Source organism: Petaurus breviceps, unplaced genomic scaffold (assembly GCF_028583685.1).
Source record: "Petaurus breviceps papuanus isolate PSGF00001 unplaced genomic scaffold, PetGlider_PUasm1.0 90604, whole genome shotgun sequence".
Classification (NCBI taxonomy): Eukaryota; Metazoa; Chordata; class Mammalia; order Diprotodontia; family Petauridae; genus Petaurus; species Petaurus breviceps.
The window spans coordinates 5607279-5625699 of NW_027187285.1; the positions used below are offsets into that span (position 1 = coordinate 5607279).

The following is an 18421-nucleotide window of genomic DNA, read 5'->3' on the forward strand; positions in this document are numbered from 1 at the left end:
AAGTGGCCCCCAGCAATTCTCTCAGTCTCTCTCTGCCTCCAGGAGGTGCTGCTTCCAAAAAGTTCTTCTGCCTCTCTCTTGTCTCTCCAAATCTAGGTCACCAGCTCCTCCCAGTTCGTGTCTCTCTTTTCAAGTCAACAAGTCCATCCCACAGGTGGGATTAACAAGCTCTGGGTTTTAACACAATCAGTTTGAAAACCAAGCCAATACAGGGGGAACTTTATATTACATTACCATCACAATTCCCTTGGGCAAATGGAGGTATACTTTATGTCTGTGCCCTTGCTGATTATGGAGCAGTTGATTTGGGCAATTGATTATCCTCCTCAGCAGAGGACTACTCTGCCTCATACTCTAGTTCAGGTGTTCATTTGACCATTATCTTTGAATAGGAGTGAGAGTGTTGCTTCTGCTTTTCAGAGTCAGAGCCTTTGTTGATTATTTTGGAAAAGTTGTTTATTTACTTTTCCTTTTTAATTTGCAAGGACAACTCTACCCCAGTCTCCAGTTTTAATGTAGCATTATTATCCCTTGGATGGGAAGAAAGAGGTGGCTCTTGGATTTATTTTACATTACTTCTTTTCACAGTTTCTGTGTCCCAGTTGAACTGGTCACTGAGCTCCTCCCATATGGTATTCCATCTATTTCTGTACTTTCTAACATGCTGCCCCTGATGACTATAATCCTTTCCCTTCTCATCTCTGCTTCTTAAAATCCTGTTCTGTATGATTTCATAGACTTTAATATTCTCTTCCCGATTTCTTCTTTTTTCTACAATAAAATATTCCAGTTTGTTTTTTTTTTAAGTTCACATGATAGACTTCCTATCCTTTGGGTCCCTTTAGTTCCCTCTCTTGACTTTTTCTTGTTTTATTTTACATTTTCTGGGTATATGGATTAGAGTTACAATCAGGTTTACGTGATTTTCTTTTGAGGCTGGAGTAATGTTTCTGTTTTGCACATACAGTGGTCCTAGAAATGAGTTCTTTTTATCACCACTAAACCGCTGTAAAAAGAGTTCAGAGGGAAAAAGAAATATGAAATTCATTGTTAATTTGTTATCTATTTTGCTGGCTAGAAATAATTTGAATTAATATTTTATTTTCTAGGGATTCAACTAATGAAACTACTGCTCATTCAGATGCTGGAAGTGAGCTTGAAGAAACAGAGGTCAAAGGGAAAAGAAAAAGGGGCCGTCCTGGCCGGCCTCCAGTATGTATTTTATTTCTGTCTCTTTTCCTTGAAATAATTATTTAGTAAAGGCTTAGCAGCATGAGCCAAACATTAATTCTCTTCATCTTAGTACTAATCACAGATTGTTTTAAGTCCTGCATTGCCAAGAAAACTTACGAGATGATCCAAGAAAAGTAATGCTGGTGAAGAATGAATGAAGTGTGTGTTACTTGTCCCAAATACTTTGGTAATAGTATAGGAGAATGTTGGTACTAATGTTTACTAGTTTGTAACCAGATTTGGTGAGTTGCATATGTCCAAGATCCTGCATTTCTAAGGCTGATAAGATTTCTAATTAATTTAATTTGGATGGTGTCATTTTTGTTTGTTGCCATTCATGGGGTTAGATTTCGTTGGCAATAACTCCTCTGTGTGTGGTTCTGGTTAACCCTAAGTCTTACAGTTGTGATGCCATGGATTATAAATTTACCAGTCAAAAGTTTTAAGAAATTAATTTTTTGGAAATACATACATGAAAAGATGCTATAAGTTAGCCTACATATGGATGTGCTGGATAAAACCTAGGCTCAATATTGTATATACTTACATCCTTCAAGATCTTATACTGATAAATATATTCTTGTGGAATATCTAACCTTTGTGATCTTTAACCCTATTTAATATCTCAATAAAGATGGATGTCCTTGCCTACTGATCTAGTTTTTTAGAAATATACTTTCTTGAGAAGAAGCATGAAATAACAAATAGATAGGCGGACACAAAGCCAGGAAAACCTGGATGTAGGTTCTCTCTGACACATTAGCTATGTGAACCTAGGCACATCACTTAACCTCTTAATCCTGCAAATTATTCTCTAAGACTACCAATTGCAGAGAACGTACCTTTCTATTCTAGTAGGAGAAGTTTCTTCATCAGGAATTTTTTATAACATATCATTCCTATATTCCTCCAGGGCCAGCTTTAAACAAATGAACGTCTTTCGATTTGGAACTTAAGAACAGGAGCAAAGAACCTCAGAAACATTTTGTGAGACCTCTCTCTACTAGTAGAATCAGGAGAGAAGTTTAAATTCTTAATCTCATTCACTCCCATTCCCCTCCCCCATTTTATCTGCCCATCTGTCCCCCTCTCCTTCTCTTCCTTCTTCCTTCCCCTCCTTTTTTTCTCCTCCCTCTTTATAACCCACTATCTCCCTCCTGCCCCTCTCTTCCTTGCTTGTTGTTTGTAGTATATAGTGCCTGAAGATGCTGATGCTTTCTTATACTCCTATCTCTTTTCCATCCACATTGTAGAACTGCTAGCAATGACAACATAGGTAAAATGGTCAGGGAGTTTCTATGACCTAATTCTCTTATTTTCTAAATGTTAATTTAAATGGAAACTATGTTAGGAAAAATCTTCATTGATTTTATTATTTTCAACACTTAAATTTGATTAACAGAAGTACTTATAAGTCAATGCCCTTCAATGAGGCAATATGGTATGATAGAGGGAGATGGCAGACAAGATTCTGCTGCTTCTTTAACTATTTCGCCATGAATACAATGTAAACTCACGTAGTCTTTTTTCTTTTGGCTCATCTTTTAACATGGGAAAATTCATACTGTAGCTGCTTGAAACTAGTCCTTTGGAGTAGATGTTTTCTTGAGTCTTTTAAGGCATAACTTTTTATGACAATTGGCTTTTTAAATGCTATGTTCTTTCTATTTGGCTTTTCCTTTTTTGACCAATCTTCTAATTTTCTCTTCTCAACTACTTTTTTCTTTTTCTCAATCCTCCACTTTCTCATCTCTGAAATGTTTTTCTTTCATTTTCTTTCTGACCTTCCTCCTCTCCCTGGCTACTAAATCTATGTTGTATTTGCTTTTCTTTTATCCTTCTCTCTGCCTTATATCCCTATTCATTACTTTTTGCTCTCTAATCTGGGTTATGTTTTTCACAAGTATTAGATATACCTTACTAATTTATCCAGCCTAAATGGAAAAGTATGAAAGAATGAGCTTAGATCTCAATTCAAAGAATATTAGAGTTGGAAAGAACCTTAGAAGGCCAACATGTTTCTCAGAATATAGTCTGAGGATGTATTAAGTCCCATTGTATCCTAGATCCATTTGTTGTCATTCTGTCCTCACTGGCAAAGATTTAACAAATCACCATCTTGTCAATGCTTCCCCAATATAAACAATGTAGAATACTGAAAAACTACTCCCTGTAGCCTATTTTTTTCAGTTTCCTTCTTATTAACTGTCTTCAGCTAAGGACATCAGTCAGTGTTATTCCCCACTGTGGTGCATTTAGGTAGATTTTGATGTCCATCTCTTTTTCAGCCTGTTTCTTCTCCCTGAAACCAAGGACTAAAAATATTGTATTATAAGATTATTTCCCTCTGTTTCATAGGACCTTACTCCTTGTAGAATAAATGTATCCAAAAAGGAATTAATCTGTCTATATTGCATAGTAGTGATTAGGATAGTTCCCTCTAGGTGTTCTTTTCTCTCTCTCTCTCTCTCTCTCTTTTTTTTTTTTGGTAAATCTTAGTGGTCACCAGGTAATACTACTTTCCTTGCTTATAACTCATATGGAAGGGAATGGATTTCATTGTTAAGGGGAATTCCCTTTAAAGGAACCTCTCTCTACCAATGCAGGTTCACCCTTTTGCAGCAGATAGTCTTAGAGAGTTACCTAGAGTAGTGGTGTGAAACTCCTGTTAACGTGGAACCAAATTAAAATATAGTTATGAAATATTTTTTTAAAATAAGAATAGTATTAATACAACATAGCTCAAGTTACTTTTTGGTTTTCTAAGTCAAAATGACACTGTAGGGATCCATTTCTATTTGAATTTTATACCACTGGCCTAAAGCACTGAGAAGATAAAAGACATACCCTTCATACAGCTAAAATATATCAGGGGTGGGATTTGAACCCTGTTCTTCTCGTTTTGTAGGAACTCTATCCCATGTTTCCTCCCTTTGTTGCTGCTTCATATGGAGCAAACAGGCCCCAAAAGTTGGCAATTTTTTTGATTTCTCTTAAATTCAGTTGCTTTTGTCATTGCCTTGTCCTAGGTTCCTTCTGGTTTCCATTCTAAAAAAAATTAAAACTGTCATCCAGCAGTGGAGAGAACCTTGTACGCATGTAGGACTGTGTAACTCTCTTCACTTTTGGGGATTTTCCCACTAGACATTCCTACTATGTATAGTTTAACAGGGGGGGATTTTTCAGTGTGGCTATATGTATTTGTGAATTTTGGAAAAATTACATAAAAGAGTAAGGTGAATAAATGAAGTTTAAAACAGTGCACTGTGCTACATCATTCGTTATTCCCTAGAAATACTACACTTGCTCTTGTTTTGAGCCTTAGTAATTATTGATATTGGAAAGCTATCACAGTTTGGGGGAGGTAGTAGGAATAGGATAAATATGGTTATTTTCAAGCATTATGTAGTAAATAATGATATGAAACAGAAGTTTGAGAAGTTTTAACCTATAACTACTTATGCTTCCTCAATCTCTATTTTACCATTTGTCAACTTCACTTAAATGAGCAGCTGTTTTGCCTATCTCAGGATGGATATTCCCAGGTTTGAATTGGTTTGACGTTTTCTATTGGGAACATGCCATTATTCTTCGCCAATCCTAAAAATAGTCCTCTTTTTAAAATGCCTTCCTTGTGCTTTGCTGTTTTTGTTTAGTTGTTTTTCAGTCACGACCCCTTTTTGGGGTTTTCTTGTCAAAGATAGTGTTTCTTTTACAGTTGAGGAAATGAAGCAAACAGGGTTAAGTGACTTAAGTGTGTGAGGCTGGATTTGACCTCAGCAATATGACTTCCTGATTCCCAGCCCAATGCTCTTATACACTGTGAGACCTAGCTACCCTTTGGCTTTAATAGCTGCATCTTTAGGGCACTAATGCATATCGGAGAGGGGTCGCTTACTTTTTTACTAAAACCTTAATACTTATATTTTAATTAGTGCTTTTCTAGCATATTCAAGGTTTTAAAAGTTTATTGAATGTTTCCGTGAATCAATTCATGAGCATTTATTTGTCACTGGATACAGTATCATGAACTTTGGGATACAAAATAAGATTATAATAGAATTTGAGAATGAAGAAAATTTTATGGCTTGGTTTAGCCCTTGAAGGTCAATGAGAGCCTATAGATAGAGGGTGAATAAGGAGGAGGTAGATATTTCAATATCACAGAGCTAGAATAAACATGGTTCCTGGGAGAGAACTGTAAGGAATAGTCTGATGTTGGTCGAAGGCCTTCTAAGATGTAGTAGGAGTGGGAAAAATAAAGAACTTTTTTCATTTATCACTAATCTGATGGCTTTAAAAGTTGCATACTCTCTAGATACTGTCCTTAAGAAATCATTATTCCTGGGGCAGCTAGGTTGTACAGTGAATAGAGCACCAGCCCTTGAGTCAGGAAGACCTGAGTTCAAATCTAGACTCAGACACTTAACATTTACTATCCATGTGACCTTGGGCAAGTCACTTAACCCCAGTGGCCCTGCCTTTCCCCCTCCAAAAAGCAAAAAAAAAACAAAACAAAAGAACTCAGTATTCCTTTATCTACATTTTTTATGTGGTGAGTCATCATTCATCAATGGTCTCCAAACTTTTTGAACATGCACTCCCAAAATGTGTATGTACCCCTATTTATAAATGAAGCATTTGCCATATTGTACTATGTATATTATGAAAATGGGCACAAAATAAAGAAGTTTAAAATGCTGAGAGATGAATTTTTTTTTCCATTTATTTATTAACAATACAAGAAACATTTGTTGCTCTAGGGAGCAAAGACTCTGACCTTCGATACCTGCCTTTAACTCTGTATGTCTTATTATCTTCATTTGTCAAGTGAGGGGGTTATACTAAATGACTTGTAAGTTTTACTCTTGTTCCAAATATATTATCCTATGATTAAATATGCTTCATTGATTTAGAAAATTCCTTGTTTCTCTTGGGGAAAAGGGTAGATTTATAGATAATAACTATTTCTACAACACATGTTAAGGTCAGGCTATACTCAGATTCCTTCTGCCCGCCAATATCTATGTCTAACATAATGAGGTGTCCCTTCTCTTTGTAAACTCCTCTACATGTACAAGTGAGCCCATTCATCCCATATAGTCTTGCAAACTGTTTCCTCAATTATTCCTCTCCCTTTTTTTCTTAAATTTTATTTTATTTTTTATTTTAAATTGAATTTTCTCCCAACTTCCTCCCCCTGCCCCTCTCATTGAGAAGGGAATCAAAATAAAACCCATTACAAATATGTTATGATGATTAAAAAGTTTGAAAGGCAATTTCTGGGTAATTTAATCATTTTACTCGTAAGGCCCGCAGGTTATTAGTAAAAGGATTTGGATGTTTCTTTAAGACCAAAAACCCTCAGTGGTAGTGGGATCACAGAATTAAATGACTTGTCAAGGATAGTACAACAGGCCAGATTTGGGTTCATGAAGATGAATTTTCTTGATTCTAAGCCCAGTCCTCTATTCTTTGTACTTCCTAGCTGCTTTAAATTACTAGATAGTTTTATCTAGGTCACTTTTTACAGATGAAGAACTGAATCAAAGGGTTAAGTAAGTTTCCCAGAGCTAGTAAGTGTCAGAGGCCAGATTTGAGTTTGGGAAGATGAGTCTTCCTCACTCCAGACCCAGCATGCTATCTTCTGGGCCACCTAGCTACTTCTTCCCATTGATTAATTGATTCATGGCTCTGTCTTGTAAGTTTGACCCATTTTCTTCTACTCTTAGAAATTAGAGCTTTATCTGAGAAGCTTGCTGAAAAGATCTTTTCTATTTTCCCACTTTTCTAATTTTGGCTGTCATCATAATACAAATACTTTTTAATATAATCAAAATTACTCATTTTGCGGCCTCCTCTAAACCTTTCTGTCTCTTACTTGGTCATTAATTTTTCCATTGTCTATATATCTTATGAGTAATTTCTTCTGTGTTGCTCTAATTTGCTTATATCATCCTTTATCTCTAAGTCATGTATCCATTTGGAATTTATTTTTATACATTTTGTGTGGTGTTGGTCCATACCTAGTTTCTGCCAAACTTCTTTCTTGTTTTCCTGACAGATTTTGTTGAATAATGAGCTGTGATACTTGGATTTATTATACACTAGGTTAGTGTGCTCCTTTGCTTCTGCATATAACATATATAATCTTTTCCAGTGATCAACCTATTTTTTACCCAATATCAAGTTGTTTTGAGAATTACAAAATTTGTAATATAGTATTGCATAGTTTTTTTATATTTTGTAGTATATTTTGAGATCTGGTATTTCTAGGCTTCCTTCATTCCCACTTTTCCCCCATTGATTCCCTTCACTTTATTCCTTCAGATGAATTTTGTTATTTTTCCACATTTATAAAGATAATTCTTGTTGGTTTTATTGGTATGACATTAAATAAGCAAATTAATTTGGGAAGTATTGTCATTTTCATTATATTGGCATGGCTTTTCCATGAGTAGTTAATAATTCTTCATTTATTTTCTCTGTCTTTACTTTTATGAAAAAATGTTTTATAACTGTGTCCATATAGTTCCTGGTTCCTATATATGTTCATAGGTAGATTCTCAAGTATTTGCTAGTATTCATAATTATTTTAAATGGAATTCTCTTTTTCTCCCTTCATACCTGATTTTATTGGTGATATACAAGAATGCTCATGATTTGTTGTTTTATTTTGTATCCTACAGCTTTACTGAAGTATTTAATTGTTTCAATTAGTTTTTTTTTTAATGAACCCTCCAAGGTTCTTTAAGTAAACTGTTATATCAGCAAAAAGTGGTAGTTTTGTTTCTTCTTTGCCTATGCTTGTTCCTTTTCTTTCTTTTTCTTGTTTTATGCCATTATTTCTAGTGCAATATTGAATATTGTTTTGATGGACATATTGTAATGATAATGGAATTTTGAATTTGAAGATCCCTTTGTGTAGGCAAAAGTAGCAGGTACTTAACACAGTAACTGATCAAGCCTCTGATTGGGGGAACAGAAGGTATGAACTCCTGTCCCCTTGTTATTGAGTAACAGGAAATTGGCTGAAGGAAGTAGTAATATTGTGTATATAAGAAAAGCCCCAGAGAGGCACAGTAAGAATTTTCTCGAGACCAAGATCTGGTGGCAGAACAGCTACAGAAGAATGGAGAACTGAGTCCTGAAAACTTGTCTTGGTGGAGCTTCTTCTGAACAGGATCCCAGAAGCCCAAAGCCAAGAGGCCAGGAGCCCAGGTGACTGAAGCATGACCAGGATGCTGAGACTTTGTTTGTAACTTGGTTGAGCCCTGAATGCTTTGGAGCAGAAATGGTGAAGGAGCTGACATGGACCAGACCCTGTGAACGCCAGTGTGGAGCAGGACCTCCCCAGAGAGCTGGTCAAGGAACTGGGAGCTGTCTGCCGTTGAACCCAGGTAGAATCAGGGACCATGGAAAGGGATCCAGGGAATCTGAGAACAGGCCCCAAGTCAAGATGAAGAAAAGACCTTTCCTTGGGTACTGAGTAATTATGGAATTATAGTTTACTAGTGACCTAAGGGGTGAAGGATTTTGTGTATGATACTTAGTAAGATTTTATTGAATAAGTGACTGATTGTACTTTGAGTACTGTGACTATTGTTACTGATTAGTGACTGAGTTAATCAAGACTTTGCCCAAGAGTGGAAGATTTTGAGACTTCTGATTAGTGACTAATTGTGTTACTCAAAATTTTGCCCCAAGAGTAGAAGACTTTGACTGTGTACTTTGATACTACTGATAAGTGACTGAATTAACTTAAGAGTGACTGTTTTGTGACTGATTGAATTAACTTAAGAGTGACTATTTTACTTTGATACTATGGTGTGAATATTATATTGTGATTTTCTGTGATAAGTTGAAATATGGTGAATGCTGTAATTTGAATTATGCTGTACCTTGATTTTCCATGGATGTTTTGCTTTTGTTATGGAATAGAGTGATCAATATACTGAGTAATCAGAACCTAAAAAAAGCTGTTCACTGTAGCAGTTCTTCTGGAAAGCTTCAGTGCAAGGTATTACACATACCCACATCTTCTACTATGATCATATTGGAACACTTATCTTATATTCACTACAGATATAGAAAGATACTACTCATTATTTTGAGGTCAGGAATAGGTCTTTTATTTTGTCAAAAGCTTTTTCTCCAAATATTGAAATAATCATGTTTTCTTTGTTTAATTTATTAATATGGTCAGTTATATTTTTACTTTAGCTTATATTGAAACAGCCCTGTATTCTTGGTATAAATCCAGCTTGTTGATAGTGTGTGGTCTTTATGATATTTGGGGCAGCTAGGTAGTATGGTGAATACTTATTTTATGTACTAGCTTTGTGATGCTGGGTAAGTCATTTACCTCTATTTAGCTCAGTTTCCTTAACTTTAAAATGAGGATAATGATAGCTCTCAGGTTGTTGTAAGGTTTAAATGAGATAATAACTATACTTGTTACAGTACCTGGCACATAGTAAGCATTATATAAATGTTAAATATCATATAACCATTATTATTATATATTGTTGTCTCTTTGCTAATATTTTCTATTAAAATTTTTGCCTCAATATTTATTAGAAAAATTGAACTTTAATTTATTTTCTCTGTTTTGACTTTCTTTGCTTTAGGTATTACCACTATATTTGGGTCACAGAAGCAATTTAGTAGGCTTACTTAGCTATTTTTTTAAGTTTATGTAGTATTCATCTCTTTATTTTTAGATTCTAATCCATTCTGCTATCTTCCATTTTATGGGTTAGTTCATCCCATTCACATTAATAGTTAGCATTTCTAATTATGTATTTCCCTACATCTTATTCTCTTACTCATATCCTTCCCTTTTCTTTCCTGCCTTCTCTTTAGAAATGTGTCCTTAATTTTACCTCTCAATTTATTCTCATTCGAATTCCTTCCTTTTTTTTAACCTCTTTGCTTTTTCTTTTCTTCCTGGGTAAGATATATTTCTGTACCTAACTGTGTATGTGTAGTCTTCCCTCCTTTTTTCAGTACAGATGAAAACGAGGTTCAAATGATGATGTTCTCTCCAGTTTCTCCTCTTTGTTGTATAAACTCCTTTTTTATACACTCCATTTCTATATGAAAATTTTCCCTGTTCTTCACTTTCCTCCCTCTCCAAGTGCATCCCTCTTCCCCACCGATTCTAGTCTTATTTTGAATTATCCAAGCACAATGGAGTTATACCCATGCTCCGTTTCTAATTAGATTCTCTCTATGAGCCCCAGTTCTGAGGGGCTGTCATCTCTCCATAAAAGAATGTTGGTAGTTTTACCTTGTCTTATTCCCTTATTATTTCTTTTGCATGTTTATATCTGACTTGTCTTTATTTGTCAGATTTACAAAGCTTTCGTGTTTTCATCAGGAATACTTGGAAGTCCTCTGTTTCATTAAAGGTCAATTTTCCCTCATGTAGGATTATATCCTTAGTTGCTTAGCCTTCTGAGATAACTTGTTCCAAGCTTTCCACTTCTTCATAGAGGTGGCTGCTAAATCCTGAGTGATCTTGATTGTGATTCTTACTCAGTGCTTGAATTTTTTTCTTTCTGCTGCTTGCAATATTTTTTTCTTTGACCAGAGAGCTCTTGACTTTGGCTGTAATATTCCTGGAACTTTTCATTTTTGAGGTTCTCTCAGGAGATTCTTTCAGTTTCTACTTTATCTTGTGGTTTTGTGACACTTAGACAGTTTTCTTTTATGATTTCTTGAAATGTGATGTCTAGATTTCCTTTTTATTGGTGGCTTTCAGGTAGCTCTGTAATTCTTAAATTACCTCGTCATCAGTTTGTTTTCCAGGTCAGGTGTTTTTCCTATGAGATAGCTCAAAATGTTTTCTACATTTTTTAAAAGTTTTTTTTTGTAACTTTATTATTTTTTGATATCTCATGCAGTCATTTGTTTCCATTTCACCAAGTCTAATTTTTCAAGGAGTTATTTTCTTCACTAAATTTTTCTGACTTTTTTTCCCCAAGTTGTTAATTCTTTTTCATACATTCCTCCTCTAGTTCTTGCCTTTTTTTCTCATTCTTTCTTCTATTACTTTTTTTTGATTTTTAAAAATCTTCCTCTCTTAGAATCCCTGGCTTCTTACAAGGCTCACTTTAAATGCTTCCTTCTGTGGAACAGTCTTTCTAGCTACTAGTATATTTCTTTTTAAGTTTAGCTTTCTTTACTTTGTATCCTATGTCTCTGTTTATGTACATATTGTCTTCCCAGTTATAATGTGTTATCTTTGAGAATAAGGGCTATTTTTTATTTTTCTTTTGTATCCGTAGTACTTAGGTCAAGCATATAGTAAATACTTATTAAATGTTTGTTGTTTGATTGTTAAGAATTAGTCATTGGTCCAATTTGATCCATGTAGCTAGCAAAACCATTGAATTTCTGTTTTAAAGATACTTTTTAATCAAAAAATACACATTGACAGTCATATATTGGGTCATGACTTTTAAGTCAAGGCATAGTCATTTATATTTATTAAGCTCCTGACATGTACAGGCAGTGTGCCAAGCCCTGGGAATACAGTTAAGAAAACATAGACTGTCTCTTCCCTCAAGAAGCAGATAACACTCAAAAGAAAGCTAGAAATGTTGGAGGGGTTGCAGGTGCACCAGAGAATGTGATGTTCTTTGCAGACCAAATTAGCAGAACCAGTGATAGAAAGTGGAGAATTGGGGTGGCTAGGTGGCCCAGTAAATAGAGCACCGGCCCATGAGTCAGGAGGACCTGAGTTCAAATCCAGCCTCAGACGCTTGACACACTTACTAGCTGTGTGACTTAGGCAAGTCACTAAACCCCAATTGCCCTCCCAAAAGCAAAAATAAAAGTAGAGAATCATCTGGAAACCTCAGGTCCCAGCCCTAAACTTTGATAGTTTAGTGCTCTTATCCTCCAAACCCCCACTGAGAGAGGAGAGGAGGCTAAGGAAATCAGGAAGGTGTAGAATATCGAGAACTAAGTGGATGAGCTTCAGCTCACTGGGTAGGGCATAATGGTTTGTGGAGTCCAAACCTAGCAGAGCTGTTGAAGGAAAATAGGAAGTTAGCTGGAAGCCTCACACCTCAGTCCTCCGTAAAAGAAAGCTTTGAGAGGAATTTCATTTTCTATCTTCCAGCCTTTTAATCTGAAATGATAGGGTGATGGGGGAGTGGTTTGGGCACTTCCTTAAAATGGAGTTTCTGGGAGGAACTCTCCAATGGGAGAAAGAAACAGCAGAGAAAAAAGTCACCTGAAATATTTTGGCAAAGTCCAGTAAGTGTACATAAAAAGTTCTATGTTGGGGGCTGTATTTCTTTTTGTATAGAATTCATAGATTCCCAAAGTGGATGATACTGCCCTGTGTGGGCACTTGAACAATCCCAGGGGGTGGCAGTAGCCCTGGGTGCAATTGGAGGGCGTTGAATAAAAATAAGGGGGCAGTGAAAGCATAAGGAAAGAAGAGGAGAAGAGAAAATTTTGCAAAACTGGCAAGCATGTTGGACAATGTCAGGAAATCCAGCATGCATCAGCAGGAATATGCGTGTTTACAATATGATACTGTACAGTTACATGATGCAGTATTGCATCATCAGAATTTCAATGCTGGAAAGAACCCTCAAATTTACAATAAATTATTAAATTTAAGATGCATCATTTTTTAAGAAAAATATTTCATATTTTAATGATGCAAATTTAAAAATGTTAAATGGTTAAAGAAAGGAGATTTCCGGGGGGCACTGAGTAAATTTTTTATTTTTTTTAAGGGCAATATGCCAAATAAGTTTGGGAATCTCTGCTGTAAATCATCACCATATACAATAAAAAAACAAGCAGGTGGATGGTCTGCACTTTCACTTCCTCAGAATTTTCAGTATTATAAGCTTATCCTTTTTTTCTTTAGTTCTGCCTAAATGAATAATACCATAACTTGATTTCCTATTCATATGGATAGTTTACTTGTATTCCTGTATGGGTGTGAGGAATTGTAAGAAATGTGACTAGAACATAGTATTCAGTAAAGGGAGTAATACAAAACCTTGGCTGAAATGTTAGGGTGGAGACAGGTTCTAACAGGATTTAAAAACTAAACAAAGGACTTTGTATTTGACCATAATATAACTCTGATAAAAGAGTTCCATTGGAATTTAGTGGGTTAGCAGAAGGCATGGTCAGATTCTTGTTATTTAAGAAAAATCACTTGTGTAAGTATGTGGAAGATGGATTACAGTGGAGAAACCAATTAGTATTCTGAGACATGATTAGGCCTTGAACCATAGAGTTGTGGAGATAGAAAAAACAGTATATGGCAACTGCTTAGATAATTCAGATGAATGAATCTGGGTGTTAACTTTAACACAAGTAGAGAAATTCATAAGAAGGGTGGGATTGGGGGTGAAATCAGGTAATGGTTTCTACGATGTAAATTACAACCATCTATGACTGCTCATCCTGTGTGCCACTCACACTTTCTCACCAAAATGAAAGGGCATAGGGAGATTTTAGCAATTACTCTACAACAATGCAGAACCTGGCTTTTGTGGTTGCTTGCCCAAGCCCAAACCTGATCTGGGAGGGAAGGGATTAAGCATGCTACCGTGTTTCCCCGATAATAAGACCTATCCCGAAAATAAGCCCTCCCCTTACTGTGTAAGATTCCTCTAAAATAAGCTCTCCCCTGAAAATAAGCCCTATTGAGATTGCTACTGTAGTGAAGGTGATCCCCTGCACTACACGCTACATTACGGTACCCTCTGTATGCACCGCCCCCCCCCGTGAAACGCACGCCGCTCTCCGAGCTGCATCCAATCAGAGCTGCAGCAGTGAGCATGTCATCCTATTCTTCCCCAGTGATTTGCTTATTGAATAAAGGTACATTTTTTTGTTCACATTTACCTGTTTATTAAAATTGCTGTCAATGTTCATTAAAATAAGCCCTCCCCTGAAAATAAGCCCTCTGGTGTTTTTCTGTCCAAAAAAATTAATAAGACAGTGTCTTTTTATCGGGGAAACACGGTAGGCATATGGTGAAGATTTTCTAAATATCACCTATACAGCTATTGCTTTGGTTTCCCAGGTTAGAGTTAGATTATAATAGCACTGATGGACTTGTGCCAGCTACAGAAAGGAGGAGTTCAGGAACTTGCATAGCAGTAGGAAGAGGGTACATTGGGGAATAGCAGATTTTAATGGGTGAAGAATAGATGTGATTATGTTGAAATCTGACCCCAAAATAGTCACAGGGAGTACTGTATGAGCCTCTCTCCCCATTCTCTAGTTTGTTAATCATTTAATTATTGGAGTCATGCCACAGCTTCCAATTTGGAAACCACTGACTTTAATTGCCACATCCAGCTAGCCTTTTATGTAAACTACTTATACTTTTTATTATAGTAAGCAGAGTCATGGCCAAGAGAGGTCTTACACTGCTACTTTAGTAGATGGGAAAACTTTAGCTAAATAACACAGGATTTAGCTTTCTTCTTGACCCTAGTGGCTTCTTATTGATTGTTTCTTTGAATGTTCTTTGTATGTATGTATATAATGCACATATTTTTTCTCCTTTTACCTCTTTGAGGGGACTTATTTTTATTTTTTTATCCTGAATACCTATCATATTGCCTGGAGCGTAGTAAGCACTAATAACATAGTGAGCTGGTTGATTGATTAGTCTAATTTCTCCCCTTTTTCCACCTTTCTTCAAGTCACTTAAATCTGTTATCCTTTTTTTTTTTTTTAATCTGTTAACCTTGAGGAAATGAGTTACTAACTCCAGTTTCTATGGTAACTTCTGGTGTATGTATGAAACTATCCTAATACTTTAGACTGCTTCTTGAGTCGTGCCTTTTTCCTATTCCTAGACATCTCCCTCCAAATAATTTTTTTTCTTAAATTTCTAGTGATTAATTTCCCAACATTATGTTGTCTTCAGTTGTTGGTCTATGTCTAAAAAATCCTTCTAATGTCTTCTTTTTCACCTCCTGATTTCCTTTTATTTTGTCTTTTAATTCTTTGCCTATTGTTCTTCTCTCTGCTATTTACATTATCTTCAGATATTTATGAAGGACCTATTCTTTCTTGAGCAGTATTGATACAGAGAGTCCCTGAATGTCCCTGTTGTTGAAGAGTTTACAGTCTCATTAGGGAGACTAGACAGATACCCCGAAAAACATTGGACAACATAAAATTCCTGCAGAGATTCTTTTTTTTTTTCAAAAAATATTTATTTACTTTTAGTTTTCAAATTTCACTTTTAAAAGATTTTAAGTTTTAAATTTTCTTTCACTCCTCCCCCTCTCCCCTCTTTAAGATGATGTATAATCTGATGTAGGCCATATGTGTACAATCATATTCAACATAGAAGAATTACAACCAAAGGGAAAAACCACAAGAAAGAAAAAAAAAAAGGAAAAATAGTATGCTTTGATTTGCATGTAGACTTGAACGTTCTTTCCTTGGATCATGTGTCTTTTAGAATTGTTTCAGATCATTGCATTATTGAGAAGAGCTAAGGGGATCAAAGTTGCTTATCTCACAATGTTGCTATTAACATAGACAGTGTTTTTCTGGTTCCGCTTACTTCACTTAGTATCAGTTCATGTAAGTCTTTCCAGGTTTTTCTGAGGTGCGCCTGCTCAGCATTTCTTTTGAAACAATAATATTCCATTACATTCCTATATCACAACTTGTTCAAGCCATTCCCCAAGTGATTGGCTTCCCCTCAATTTCCAATTCTTGGCTAGTACAAAAAGAGCAGCTACAAATGTTTTTATATATATGGGTCCTTTTCACATTTTTATGTCTCTTTGGGATACAGTCCTAGAAGTATTGCTGATATTATGCAGTTTTATACTTTTTGGGCATAGTTCCAAATTGCTCTCCAGAATAGTTCTCAATCAATTCACAACTCTACCAACAATGCATTTGTCTTTCAATTTCCCCACATCTTCTACAACATTTGTCATTTTCCTTATTTTGTTATGTTAGCCAATGTGATAGCTGTGAGATGGTACCTCAGAGTTGTTTTAATTTGCATTTCTATAATCAGTAGTGATTTAGAGCATTTTAGAGAGATAGATAGATGGCACAGGGTGAGTTGAATATAAAGAAATTATATCTAAAAATAAAATTAAGGGCTTGGAGAGGAATATATTGGGAGAAGGAGAAAGGGAGAGATAGAATGGAGTAAATTATTTCACAAAATAGACAAGAAAGTGATTTCAAAATAGAGGGGAAGAGGAATGAAGTGAGAGAATGAGTGAACCTTACTCTCATCAGATTTGGCTTAAGGAGGGAATAACATACATACTCTTATACCTTACCCTATAGGAAATTAAGGGGTAAGGGAATGGGGGTGATAGAAGGGAGTGCAGATTGGGGAAGGGGGTAGTCAGAAGTAAACACTTGTGAAAACGAATAGAGTCAAAGGAGAAAATAGAATAAGTTTGAGGGAGGATAGGACGGAGGGAAATATAGTTAGTCATTCACAACATGGCTGTTATGGAAGTGTTTTGCATAACCAGACATGTAACCTATATTGAATTACTTGCATTCTTAATGAAGATGAGTGGGGAGGGAAGAAGGGAGAGAATTTGGAACATGGTTTTTACATGCAACTGGGAAATAAGATAATACAGGCAATGGGGTATAGAAATCTATCTTGCCTTACAAGAAAGTAAGGAGGAAGGAGATTGGGCAGGGGAGGTTGGTAGTAGGGAGGGCAGAGTAGAGGAAGGGATAATCAGAATGTATGCCATCTTGGGGTGGGAGAGAGGGGAAAGATGGGGAGAATTTGGAATTCAAAATCTTGTGGAAATGAATCGAAAACTAAAAATTAATAATAAGATAAAACAAAAAATTTAAATTTGACCCAGTTCTCGTGTATTTTGGAATTGAGGCCTTTATCAGGGACACTGGCTATAAAATTGTTTCTCAACTTTCTGCTTCTCTTCTTATATTGGTTGCATTGACTTTATTTGCTCAAAACCTTTTTAATTTAATTTAATATAATCAAATTATCCATTTGCATTTCATAATGTTCTCTACCACTTGTTTGGTCATAAATTCTTCCCTTCTCCATAGATCTCCTGCAGAGATTCTTAGGGCACAATGATAATCAACAAAGAACAGTTATGAAAACTTGTTTGCTTTTTCTTCCTCCCCAAATTTCTATTTTTTTTTTCACTGAAATTTTGGCTCATTAACAATTAATATTTATAGATATACATATCTCTTTTGTATACATATTTAAAAGTTTGTTATGAGAGTTATTTATCTGCTAGAAATAGGATTAAATTAGTTTAGAATCTTATTCCAACTCTCAATTTTCAGTTGAAGAAGGGTGTCAATTATAGAAGACCTTGAAACAGAATTTAAAATGTGATTTATTAAAGAAACAATTTCTAGTCCTTGAATAAGAGAGTGACACAATTGAAAAGGTATTTTAGGAACATTAATTTGATGGTTCTCCACAGAAATGGAATTTAGTGCCTTATTGTGACATGGTGGTGACTCTGGATTCTCAAAGTATATGCCAGCTGAATATAAGTTCTGGCAGATTCTACCAAACTGAAGAGGTTTTTAAGCCTTGTCACAGCAATTAATTGGATTTGAAAACTAGCATACCTAAGAATGGGGAGAGTCATCAGCAGTAGATTGGATAATAATTAAATTATTACTTCTTTGCTTATAGTAACTGATGAAGCAAATTCAGATGTCAAATGCCCTGAGTGCTATATAGTCTCCTTAAGTTTCCCTTGTTCTAGTAGCAAAAACACTGAAGAAAAAAATGAGATTAAATAATATAGTTGTTTTTAAAAATAATCTCCAAATAATTTAACTGTCAGTGATCTCCCTTTATTTTTGTCTATCAAAGCAGTGTGTTCATATATTGGTGAAGGCACTGAATCACAACCATTTTGATGTCGTACTTATAAATAAACCAGCAGGCAAAATTGCAGGGAAAGAGCTTGTTGGTTCATTCTGGAAAGGTGAGTACAGAGAACAATTGATTGTAGCATGAACACAGAAGTAAAAGGAGACATTATTTAATGGTATATTTCTTCATTCTACCTTGAAATGCTCATGAGAAACCCTAGAAATGGGACCACCAAGAAGATAATTTACATGTTATATTCAAATATCTGTTGAAAGGAATGAGGCAGTAAAAAGAATCTGTGGAAAAACTTAATAATAT

The 18421-nt window shown here is 35.4% G+C and overlaps 1 protein-coding gene across 4 annotated transcripts in view; it reads left to right on the forward strand.

Moving 5' to 3' along the window:
* Window positions 1-18421, forward strand: part of STAG1 (STAG1 cohesin complex component) — a 385691-nt gene that overhangs the window by 134938 nt on the left and 232332 nt on the right. For all 4 annotated transcript variants that reach the window (XM_069063916.1, XM_069063915.1, XM_069063914.1 and 1 more), the window contains one exon: window positions 1110-1212. In XM_069063916.1, the coding sequence (XP_068920017.1) occupies window positions 1110-1212 (103 nt within the window). The remainder of the gene's footprint in view (window positions 1-1109; window positions 1213-18421) is intronic.